At 38.7% G+C, this 13,181-nt stretch overlaps 1 protein-coding gene across 4 annotated transcripts in view; it reads right to left on the reverse strand.

The window, feature by feature from the left end:
- The window catches only part of PCDH15 (protocadherin related 15), an 853,821-nt gene that overhangs the window by 269,574 nt on the left and 571,066 nt on the right, over positions 1-13,181 (reverse strand). For all 4 annotated transcript variants that reach the window (XM_087765707.1, XM_087765706.1, XM_087765705.1 and 1 more), the window contains exons 10-12: positions 10,776-10,895; positions 5,205-5,315; positions 1,922-2,092 (exon numbers count right to left, since the gene is read on the reverse strand). In XM_087765707.1, coding sequence (XP_087621833.1) covers positions 1,922-2,092; positions 5,205-5,315; positions 10,776-10,895 — 402 coding nt within the window. The remainder of the gene's footprint in view (positions 1-1,921; positions 2,093-5,204; positions 5,316-10,775; positions 10,896-13,181) is intronic.

Genomic DNA, 13,181 nt, shown 5'->3' on the forward strand with positions numbered 1-13,181 from the left:
ATTCCTTCCATCTGAGAGCACTGTATCAAGAAAATTATGACTTGCGTTATACCTTGAGATAACCAGACAAAAAACAAGGTAATGACCAAACACCAGTTATTCATAATTTCTGCCTCCCCCGCTTCTGTAATGGAAACCCTATCAGATCTGTGCAGATAAAATGGGGTCATACTCTGTCATCCTCCACAGTTTGGGTACCCCAGTAACCCTGATGAAGCCATGTACTCAGCTAGGGAATAACTTGTGGTTGCCCAGTTAACTTAAAATGACACTGAGCCCAAGCCAAATTAATGTAAAGTTGAAAATAAAAGGGTTTATTCACAAAGTCCAAAATGGACAACACAGTTACAAAGGGTTATCAAATACCAAGGTGTAGAAGTGAAAGAGAGACATGCGTAAATCAATATAATAAGGTTAAATCTGGAATGTCTCTTCCCTCCCCTCTCCCAACTGATTTGCTGCTGTCAAAAGCTGCATATCTTAAGGCTCCAGTCTTGCTACACCTTACAAATCAGGCTGCAGTTGTTCGGAAGAGCTTCTCCGGTAGAGAGAAACACCACCTCCTTTGGGGGTGCACATGCCTTATAAGCCCCAGTCTTCCTCGAGAAGCTTGCCAAAGGGTCCAGACTAACTTATACCACCTCCCTGAAACTTCTCCTAGCCCTGCCTTGTCCAGAAGGCACACTAATCACACATCTTGATTACAGTAAGCCTTATGTCACCTCCTTGAGATTGTACTGGTTGTTAAACCAAAGTCTGTACCATTAATGTGTGCAGAAGCAATCGATCAACTGCTGTATATTAGACCCAATGTCAGCTGTTCCTAAAATAGATAAAACAACTGTGAGATTTTGAAACTTGCTAAGAGTACTGTCTGAATCAACAAAGCAAGGTGGCGGCAGTGCTTGGTGACCCTGCTCAAGCATATTTGCAGTGGCACTCTGAGGCCAGACAAAGCAGGAAACTGTAACATGTGGGTTGGCAAAAGACTACAAGGCATAGGATGGCAACTCCACACTTACAGCCTCAACCTCCCCCGTCTCCTGGTCGGAGGAAGCAGGACAGAGAGTGTGCCCTGCAAAGAACAAGGGAAGTCATAATCTTAATGTCAATGTCAACAGGGTGGGGTAATACCTAGTGATTCAATTGGTTCTTCCTTTTTATATTCCTAAATACATGAATCAAAGGTCATATATCAATATCAATTAAGAAATTCATTTTTCTGTTTCACCCACCAGAGATGCACATCTCCATTATGCCAAGCAGCAGTTCTCCTGTGAGGAAGGGGAGTTGGCACTACCTTGCATCAAGAAATGATAAAGTTCTCAGCTCTTCCTTTTGTGATTCATTGTGCATGTTTCCAGTGTGAAAGGAGCCTTACACTGACCTTTATCCCTATCCTAACTAATGTGTGAACTGACATACTTAGTACAAGCATCTACATGGGATAAACACATGTTGCTCTTTAGTACCTCTTGATTGAAACCAGATGTAGTAACAAATAATCTTTTCAGGGACTAGTGACTAATGCTTCCTTTTCCAAAAAAAAAAAATCTTTCTCCTAAGGTCTGTAACAATCCTGAATGGAATAACACGTCAAGTCCCTTTCTCCAAAGTGCTTCTTCAGGTTATTTTGAGAGCAAAACCTGGACAGATCAGGAAAAGCAATTCCACAATTTACCAAATTTCAGCAAGACTTGACCCTTGTAGTGAGTGAGCAGTTTGCCATTGTATCAAAGCAAGAATTTTACCATCTATTCCTACGTATATCTTACCTTGGTTTTCTTTTGTTTAGCACAAAAAACATGGCATAAAGCATACATGACCTTCTAGTTACAGTTCTCAATTGCATCCACAGAAAAAGATAACAGTTGCTTGCAAAACAAACGTATAAAACTTAAAAAAAATCAAGAGGACTTACAGGATCAGTCAGTTCTGGCAAGCTTGCTTGGTAGGTGAGAGGTCTACAGTCACGAGTATTATTAACCAAGACACAAGGAAGAAACATTGGTCCCAAATCGTCCCCATCGAGCACATCTACTGTCAGGGTGGTTGTACTTGTCCTTCGTTCATTAAGATTTTGGGCTCGGTCCTGTGGAGCAAACGAGTTACATTTGGTGAGACTTTCTGAATTCAGAATCTACAAAAAAGTTTGAAGTTAAAGCTAAGGGCAAAACATATAAGCACCATAATCATCCAGGTTCCAGGAAATAGCTAATTACAGAAACTTCAGCCTCAGAGCTACAGTCTTTAATTTCATAAAGGCTCAGAAATACAATTAAGAGGTAAAAATTCACCTTTTGAATTAAGAAATACTGAGAGACATCTATCACTCAAATACTAAAGTTTTGAGAAATTAATTCTCAGGAAATGTCTAAAATGAAGATACATGTCTTGTTTAATCTATAAAAATGCAGCGTGTTTGTGTAAGATAAAAAGTCCCTCGTGCCTTACTTAGAATCTGAAATATACTCTTATGCTGCCTTGTGTAGCTCTACCAAATCCTATCTATAAGTAAGAGGCCTTTCATTTATAGAAATGGAAAGCATAAGCAGTAACAACTTCTTTTCTAATTAGCAGCGGAGAGGCCCTGGACTGTAATGCTCGATCCACCTCTGCACACCACAATTTAAGGAAGACTTAGCACCTCCTTTCCCCCTGCAAAAACACACCCCAAAAAACCCGAAACCCAAAAACCAACCAACCAAACAAAAAAAAACCAGCCAGAGGACAGCAATGAGATTGATCTAAGGTCTCCAAACTGTGCTCCATGTGGAAAGCTGATTTGTCTGCAGAATGAGTTATACTGCTCATGTTTTAAAGGTTGAAGAACACTTCTGACCACAATAAAGCCACTACAATGTTGCATCCCAAAAAAGTCTCCATATGCTGCATGACAGGCTCTTTTCAATTTATCACGATTTGGCTTTTTTTTTTTTTTTAAATCTCTGGTTACACAAGACACCGTTGAGTATTGCAAGTCCTTTATTGTCTCCTTTTTTCCTTTCCAGATGGTACAGAATAAAGCTACACTTTCCTGAATTGTGGGAACCACTTGGATTACTTTTATACACTGAACAACGTACACACTAGCAACAGTTCACCTTTTCTTTCTTCTTTTGTTATCAAGAAACAGAGGGACTGTTGTGATAGCTTGCAGAGGGAATATGAGCCATTAGCTAATTCTTGCCCTCCTATCCTAGGTTAACTTTGACAGAAAAAAGTGATTTTTTTTTTTTCCCCCCCAGTATTTATGCCGTTTAATATCATCATCTGTGTAAGACGAATAGGTCATGGCTCTAAATCAGATTGGATACATATTTTTTCTTCCTACTTTGCAGTCCACTCAGTTCTTGGAACCGCTTTATGTTTAGATTTACTAAATATGGGAATTTCTGCATTCAGCTTCCTTCATGGTCAACGATGAAAAACAATACCAGTTACAAGGAGCAGCCTTCACCGTGAACTAAACTTTTTTACATTCCCCCAATATGCGCCTTTGAGTAATACTGGATCAAAGCATGGACACAGAGTAATTAATTTCATGTAGTATCTTCAGGATGCAAGAACAATAAACTATCACTGCTAATGTAATCAGTGGAATAGAAGTGTGATTGCATAGTACATACAATAGAGAGAATTAAATGCAGCCTGCGATATTTTGTAAAATAAAAAAAATAAACGGGTGCATAAGGCAAACTCCTAAAAAAGCAGGGCTATAGAGCTTAATTAGAGCCTTTCTTTGAGATCTAGTTTCTCATCTATGAGCACTCAAAACTTCAGTGAGCTCAGTTCCCATTTGGGTATGTTTGAGAAAACACACGGACTAGCAAGACATTTCAATCATTCAAGCTGCCCCATTATTTATAAACATGATACAGAAGCTATCCGCACAGCTCTAGTCCCAAACCCAGTACCACAAAGGTAACAGTTTACTGTGCAAGGACGTATATCAAAAGGAACGAACAAATTAATGAGATTGCTTTGTAGTACTGCGACCATGCATCCCAAGCTGTGCCTTCACCAGTTGCTCTTGCAGTGTGACAGGCTTTCCTCCTCACGTGAGGTGTTCGCACTGTTGCATGCCATTCCTTTCTCTTGAAAAACACGACCTGCTCAACTACCCCAGTTACTTTTCTAGCAGCACAGTGTCTCCTGAAACTCACAGCTCTGACATCAAAGGAAAAGAGCTGTGAATACGCAGTGGTGATCTGTGGAATAAATTATTGATAAAACACCAAGGCAAATCAGTTCTGAGCCTTCCCATATTCCTGTTCAAGAGATCAGCAAGTTATGTTACCCAGGTAAAATGACTTGTTCTAACAGCCAGGAAGCATCTTTTAGATATATCTAAGTGCAAAAAGCATTCAGACACCCCTGGAGCCTATCTTCTGTTGGGGGAACACCGAACATGCCACAAAGTACGTAGGAAAGTGGATTATTGGAAAACGTATCATACAATGTATCTACAATTCTGTATCAGAAAGATGACAGTAATATAAATGCGTTAATTCAGGAGCAAGCTATCTAAAGTTGCTTCAGAGTATTCTCATTTTCCCACAAATGAAGCAGTATCACAACAGAGGTAAACAGTGGAAAAGTTTTTATTTCAGCTATTATCAGATGGACAAAAGGGAAAAAAGCTTTCACAGCCCTCAAGGGCACTAAAAAACTTCTCTGATGACAGATATATTAGATATAGTTTAAACATCACTTTTCTTCTCTTGTATGCATTATTCACTGCCAGCCACTCTGTAAAAACCTCTACATACGCTTGCAATACGACTTGGAAGAAAAATGACCTCTTTATAGAAAAATGCATTTCAAACCTGAAGAACATAACTAAATTGTATCCATTAAACTCATTTGAGATCAAATTAGCATCGCTAGATTTGTTAGAAAACGAACACTTAGTGACACTAGAATGCACTTTTCTGCATGGGCTGTACTTCAAATTTGCAACTTCTTCCTTGTGCCAAAAAGGTTGCCTTGTTACACACACTGAGCAAGCTTTTTTAACCAGTAATAATATGTCTAAGCTTTCAATGACCTAGATAAATCTTAAATAAGATCTTCAGGAGAAGAGTATTATCAGACCTGGTATTTCAGTGAAATTTCTCCTTTCCTTGGAAAAATCTAAACCTGCAAACTAAAACCCCTCCTAAATCAGTGGCATGAATGCCCATTAAGAGATCTATACTTACATTTGCTTGAACAATGACAAAATAACGTGTCTTTTCTTCATAATTTAGTCTTTCCCGTAGAACTACTGCTCCGGACAAAGTTAGAGGAATATCAAAGGTCCTGTTGGAAGTCTGCAGAAGTTAAAACAGTACAAGAAAATTGAACATGCTTCAGAGTTAAAACACGTTTCAGATAGGCCACAATGACGATTGATTGGATGGCATACCAAAACTGCATATGCTTTCCAGATCAGAGATTTTAAAGTTTTCTATGTTTTCTCCCCACCCAATTTACTCCATAAGAACCCCACAATAAATGATCTGTACATAACAGAATTCTCTGATTCTTTGCATACACATTATTACTTCCAACCACAAACTGAAGGCTAACTACCCCGCTGCTTGCAGATTTGCAATGCTGAATTTGCAGTAGCGTGTTCAGAAAAGCTTTCCCTGTTTGTCAGCTGAGAGTTCAGGTCTTCAGTTTCTACAGTTTGGCTTGCCTTCATCTGTTTTTTCTCACTACTGTAGAAAGTATCAAGTATTAGAGATTAAGAAATCCACATCATTGTACTTATCTTCTCTTTCATGAGGGCAACGAAGTAGTAAACACATAGAGAGGGCAATGAAGTAGTAAACACGCGGAGAACATCAATGTTAGACACTTAGGTGCCAGTTCACAGTGGCAGTTATGCACAAGTTCATACACTAGTAAATTCAGATTCCAGGGTAAATCAGGATGGGTAAATCAGGTGAAATTCAATTTGTCCTGCACATTTGCTTAAACAGATTCAGGCTGCAAAGGTATGGCATTAAATGGCAGGAGGGTACTGCTGGGGCGCACACACCTTTAAAGGATTCACTTTGACTAACGACCCATTTTGGGAGGAGGATCACAGGCACAGACAAAGGTTTCGGATGTGAGATTTGGTTCTGGTTCTATTATCAAATTAATCACATCTACAAAAAAAAAAAAAAATCTTTCCATGCTTCAATCTATGTAGAATATAATTGACATTTAAGTAGGCTGAATGCGTAATAGCAATACAATATTCCAAAATCTCTCCACAGAAAACACTGCAGAGGCACAGAGTACTATTCTTTCCTCAGATAACATAACAAGGCCTTTTTTTCCTCTAAAAGTTGAAACATCTGCTTATATTGCAGGGGTTTTTTTCAGCAAATAAATGATAATGATTGTTAAATTCACCATGTTGCAGATATTTGTGATGTGCAGGAAAACAGGATTGGGCAGTGCATCACAGACTCCGCTAAATAACTGGAGACACTGTTTGCTTGTGTCTGAGCTTGGCACTCATCTTTTTGGATAAATAATACATAGTTCCCACTGGAAAAAAAATTGATTACAATATTTATACTGAGGCAAAACAGGAAATTAGAACAGAGTCTTACTGTTGGAAGAAGGAAGAACCTAGTAGGGTTAGGTTCACTGCTTTTGCCCCCCCACTTCCTTTCTTTTAATGGTATTTGGACAAACAAGCAAGCAGGTTGCGAACTATGCAACTAATGGGTAATACCTTTGACTGCCGTACAAGATTATGCCACGTGCGCACATGCACACCTATGTGTGCAGCTTCTAATTCACAAGGAAGATTCTCCTAACTGCTTTAGCCCATTTATCTCTGATTTAGAAGGCCAGAACCAGCTGGAAAAGACTCTGCAGCTGAGAATCAGCCAAGGCACTCTCAAAATAACTGCCTTTTCTGTGGCAGATCTTGGCATTAGGATGCACTTAAGAGGAACTGCACAACCTAAACTGTTAGGAAGGATCAGCACAATTTCAGCAGAAAACTTTACCCTCTTCCCAAACTGCTTATATCTGGAGTCCCCTCTTGCTCCAACACAGCACAGAAATGCAGTCATTCAGTGGTAATGTAAAGCTTAACTTCCAGACCTAAGTTTGTGCCACAGCTCCTGAAGGGTACCCACATCAGATCAACCCTCTGATGCCTCTGCAAACTCCATTTATTTCTACTGCAACCCACACTGTAATGAAGCTCCAAGGCAATTAGAAGATGTGCACAACATCATCACATCTCAGTTGCATTTCCATCCAATCCTGAAATGAGCCAGTGCACGCTGGAAGTCAGGAATATCAAGACACTGCTTTGCCAACTGCATACACCAAGAGAACAAAACTGGTTCTCCTTTCACGTCAAAACAGATACAACAAAATGCTTTTGTACAGCAGTCTTCGTAACTTAGAACATTTGTTGGCTGATAGTCTTGAATATGGGCCAGCAAATTTAAAACAGGGAAAGCCATCAGGATAACAATTCAATTTACTCCCCAGAGAGATGATAGGTGAAAAAATCAGTATAGCAAAAGCATTATGCATATTCCCTAACTTCAGATAAACTCAAAATATTTAATTTTGAATCCTCACCAAATACAATGCAACGAATCTCAGTAAAATCAGCTAGTAAGGAGGGAGTCCAGAACTTGTTCTGAGGATGCGTTTATCTTAATAACCTTCAGGTATAAATAGAGTCCTCAGAGATCTAAAAATCTACTCTGCATTAGGAGACACGATCTTTTTGGCAAGTTAATTGACTTGATCCTTAGCTTTTAACAGCTAAGAAAAGACTTACAGCATTCCTTTACATGATAGTTAGAGCCTAGCCCTACATCAAGTATGATTTGCATTTAATTTTTCTACTTGGCTTTTATATATCTTCCCAATTAAACCACAAAATAATTAAGTTAAATTGAATTTCTAGAATAACACCTCTTGTTCTTACAGTTTTTTTTTCAAATGTCTAAATTACTCTCCAATGAAACTTATGAGCTATAATCAGTCTGCTTTTTCTAAGGCAGGAGACTGTCATTGGTGCCAAACAACACTGAGGGCATCTTCATCACACAACAGAGGTGGATCCTAGAAATTGAAAAGTAGAGATATTTTGCACTAAGCTGTACACATCATTTCTGAGCGTGGTATAATCATTTTCCAGGTTAAGGAAGAAAATCCACTTGTAGCAGATATTATGCAGTAACTTTCCAGCAAGTTGACAGCTGAGATGAAGCAGCTTACAATGATGAGAAGTCATCTCTGTCAAGCACATGCACAAAACGCATCACTAGGTAAAGCAATATTACGTGCATAAAGGCTATCTACAGATGAAAGAATCAGATTTATTTAATCTGGAATACAAAAGTAGTAAGGCAAAGATGCAATAAAGCAACTAACTACTCCAAAGTAGTTGTTCCAGCCAGGGAAATCCCTCAACAAGAACACATAAGTTTCACTGAGTAACAGAGGAAAAGTTTAGGAAAAGTTTTTTTAACTCTTCCTATGGCAAAACAACAGCCCAAACCACTTAGGGATGCTATAATGTCCTTCATTAGTGGTTAGACAAAACCCTATACTGAACTTGAGGCTACTGTGGTTGTGGGAGATGCTTTTAGAATGATTTCCCAGGATGCCTTTGAGCAATATAATGCTATGACTTAATAGTAAATTAAATACAAAGCAGCTCTTTATTTCACTGTGGCACAATACGCTAACAGAAATAATATGTTAAGGGGGTTGGATTTTTTTATTTATTATTGTTTTCAGTATACCAACATATTCAATGTATACTAAAATGTGTAATTTTTTTTTAAAAACACTTCCAATTTTCTGAAGTTATCTGGAAGAAGTATTTTCAGAAAGAGGTATTTTCCCAGTGCCAACATTTTTCATAGTCTTTAGAGAAACAGAAGGAATTATTTGAGCTGTTTCTGTTAAGTACTATAAGGGTAAGAAAAAAGAGTGGAGAGAAAAATTCAAAAGGTTGGGCTTTTGTTGTGAATTTGAAACTGCTTGTCCACTCCTGTCACTCCTTCCTGCATTCTGTTTACTTTTCAAATATTTGTGGTAGCGGAATAGCATTTATTTATAACACTTCTGTTATCAAACAGTTAAAAGATGATGTTAGCATAACATTTTAGTACTCGCTGTTTCTGTAAAAAATCCTTGCCTTTGTTTATAATGTTTAGGAGAGAAACTCTTCAGTCATACATACTGTCAGTACAAAGAACAGCCAAGAACATGACATGATGAACTCACACATCGTGCGCTAGTAATTTTACTCATTTAAGCAGTCTCACTGAAGTAAGTGTCATAACTCAAGGGACTGCTTAAGTCTGTGCAATCAATTTAAACTCTAAGATATGACTGCAAACGTTTAAAAAACAAAATCATTCCCAATATACATAACATATAAAGTCAGAAAATTCACTATCTCCCAAAAACCTAAGATCACAATTCCACTTTTGTCAAAAATACATTGCCTCTTTGCAAAACAATGCTCCCCACAAAAGACTGTGGCTTAAGGTGCTACAAAGTTTCTCAAGAAACCATCTCTGTCCTAAAAATATATATATAGTAAGTCAATATTATGCCTCAGCATGCAGCTATGCAAAAATCAACAATTACCCCAGTGAAAAGTAAAAAAGTAGGCACTTTTATCATTAGATCACACTGAATTATTCCTTGATACTGTCACTATTCTACAAAATTCCACCTCCTAAAAAGTGTAAGCGCTAGGTGTAATTCAGTAGATACTTAAACTCTTGTTGTCTTCAAAGGAAATAGGACTGAAGCCTTTACGAGGTATACAGCTTAAATGGTGCAAATTGAATCAGAACTTGTGTGCCTACACTTCTAATTAAACTGAAAATCAGATTGCTGTTTTCCCATAAAACTATTTCTGCTCAAATTCCCCTTAAGTAAAAGTAGGGAATTTCACTGAGAAGTTACTAAATCTATATACTATATATTTTTCCCCCCACACTTTAACATTTATGTCACCTTTGGGATGAATACATAGTCAGGTTCGCCTGCTTAACAAATTATCACATTAGCTGATCCACAGTAACTGTGCTCTTAGCCCATGGCAAAAGATAGCTTGGTTTGCAAAAAAGGATTGGTAAAATTACTTTGAATTTGCTACAAAAACGCATACGGGCACTTCATACAAATCTCCCATGTGCAAAACCTTGTTATAACAGAGAAATTCACACATCTGACCATAAAGAGTATTTATTTTAACACTTTTTGTCTCTAAAAGTATGTGTTTGCAAAGATAATAGGTAGGGATCACTAGTGTTTTATTTTTATAATATAGATCCCTCTTTTTTTAAAACAGTGATCTTTAAATATAAATAGCTCCATGAGAAAAGTCAGAATGTCTCTTTTGAGAGTAACTTAGCCATGCCTATGAATATTTCTTAGCTGTGAATCTATTAGGTATAAATGTGTAGGAGTAAATACAACTACCTATCACGGACTGAAAAGGCATGCCAGAAACAAGATGAAGTGTGTGAACAACACTGGAGAAGACAGGGGATTATTAATGATTGATACTGAAGTAATCCAGCTGCTAACAGCATGGCAATGAAAGGGAAGGTTAATTCAGCTGTGTTTACATGGCAAGCAAGGCTCATAGGCAGAGAGGATATTCTACATCACAAAGGAAAGAATTTCTTTATGAAGTCAAATGGTAAGCACTTGTTCATTTGCTGCTTCAAGGTGTATATAGATACACACACCTGAATGAAAAAAAAAAAAAAGCTAAATGCACCTACTTTATCATTAGGATTGTATTGGATGACATATTCTATCTGGCCGTTCGGACCGTCATCAATGTCAGTAGCACCATTGTTTCCAGAAAATCCTGTAAAGATGGTTGTTCCAACTGGAGTTAACTGCAACAACAGAGACAGACAGATACCCATTAAAACCTTAAGGTCTACAAGAAACAATTAAAGAACTGTTTGCAAAGCTTCCCCCCTCCTCATAACTGTGGTCTATAATGCAAGGTTGACATTCTCTCCTCTCCTTTGTTCACCCCGGAACCTCATGTACAAGCAACTATTTAGACACAATGTATTTTAACTGATGCCAAGCGTCACATAGAGAGTGAAACCAATTTCCATTTTTATTCCACAGATCGTTTGCATCAGGACAGAACCCCATTTGTATTAAAAAAGCTGAAGATGAAAAAAAAAGTCTTCGAAATGAGAGAGTTCATGAAATAAACATAGATTAAAAAAATAAAAGCTACTTTTTCAGACTCAGGAAGGAAAATGCAGATGAGCTGCAAAAGTAAACAGAACTTATTTAACAGCGTCTTCATAACAATGTGAATAGCACCAGATAAATATTATTACATGCAAACACAGACACCCAGAGAACTTTATAGCTTTAAACAAACACAAGAATGATGCTGTTTCTCCAATATTTTGTTGGCAGCAATTGAATACCCATAAAATTATATTTTGAAAATGAATCAATTTATAATTATCCTAGCGTAGATAAATAGCATGAAATCAAGACCCATTGATATCAAGGACAGAAGTCCAACTGACTTCTTGGGAGTTATCATTTCTGAATTTTAATATTCAGAAAACTTTGTGAGTAATCAACCCGAAAGAGAAAAACAAATGAACAAACAGTTCTGGATTCAACAGAAACATTGCTCCTAGCCATGCTTCCTGCTGCTGCTATCATCACACCCAAATTTTTGGCCCTTGAATTCACAGACACGCACTGACCCCTCTTCTTTCGTCCGAATTTTACATTAAGTTGTTGCACATCTTTATGGGGTCTAAAAAAGGTTTGAAATGCTGTAAAAAGAGAAGGTGGCAAAGGACAAAGAGCCATTCAAACATTTGTTGCAAATGTGGATGCTATTTCACATTCATATTTTATAGTTCACACCATAAAGCAAATAATTAACTGCCCATTTCCTCCTATAGTCATAGTTCCTGGTCTTCTTCTATTTATAAAGCTGCTAATTACTTTAAGAGTTTAATGGCTGACAGAGTTCTCCAAGAAGTATTTTCAGGGCTGAGAATACTGAATCTTTGAAATAAAAATCACCAATTCAAAGCCTTTTTTTATGATACAGGTGGGGTTTAATTTACAATACTTATTCACGTTATCTACATTTACGCCACAATAACTACGTATGTTTACGTTTTGCTACAAACTTGACTGGCTTGCTATTGGTACAGGTAGCAGAAGTGTCACATGTGGGTGTCGGAAGTTGACTGCTCCCTCGTGCCTACTAATTGCGAGACCATTACCTCGCAGAGAACCTCTGCCTTGTACCTCTGGTGCAGCAGCAGCCTTTCAAGAATTCAGGAGAGCAATCATCTCAGAAAGATGAGCCTTGCCTGACAGTATAAAATCAGAGTCAACTGTCATAAACCAAGGAGGATAACTTACTGGTTAATGACAAAGTGCACGTGTAGGGGAGAAGGGGTTTTCTCATGTTTTTGTAAGCAGACTGAAGAACAAAGCAACCTGAAAACCAATCTGGGAAATTTACAGGAGGGTTTGTAGTTTCTTTTCCCCCACTAATGGCGTGCTGCCCTCGGCCGGCCGCCAGCCACCCCCCCAGGTGCCCTCTCAACCCCTCACCAACAGCACAGGGGAGGAAAATCAGATGAACACGCTCGAGGGTGGAGGCGGGGAGATCACTTACCCATTACCCTCACAGGCAGAACAGGCTCGACTTGGGGAAAATTAGTTTAACGTACTGCCAATTAAAAATAGATTTGGACAGTGACAAACAAAGACAATACAGCACCTTCCCCTATCCCAACCCTTTTCCCAAGGCTCAGCTTCACTCCTTCACTCCCGACTCCTCTCCTCCTCACAATTTTTTTCCTCACTCCTCGCTGCTGCACAGCATTTTCCCCTTTCTTAAATTCATTTACCTGAGCCACCACCAGCCTGGCTGAGGGGCTGGGCTGTGCCCTGTGCTGGGGCCCTTGGAACCATCTGGAACCGGCTGTGCCCGGCCTGGGGCAGCCCCAGACTCTCCTCACAGAGGCCCTTCAGCCCCCACCTGGGCACGGGCACCCAGCGCAACACTAAATAAAATCATTTAACCAATTAATCATTGGTTAAATGATACAGTCTCATTAGTGGAAAGAGACGGGCATCGCACTGGCTTGTCAGGGGTTGGCACGCGATGGAAATCT

The sequence above is a fragment of the Nipponia nippon genome, unplaced genomic scaffold (assembly GCF_047370975.1).
Source record: "Nipponia nippon isolate SJK-2023a ecotype South Korea unplaced genomic scaffold, ASM4737097v1 scaffold_3, whole genome shotgun sequence".
In the NCBI taxonomy this organism is placed as follows: Eukaryota; Metazoa; Chordata; class Aves; order Pelecaniformes; family Threskiornithidae; genus Nipponia; species Nipponia nippon.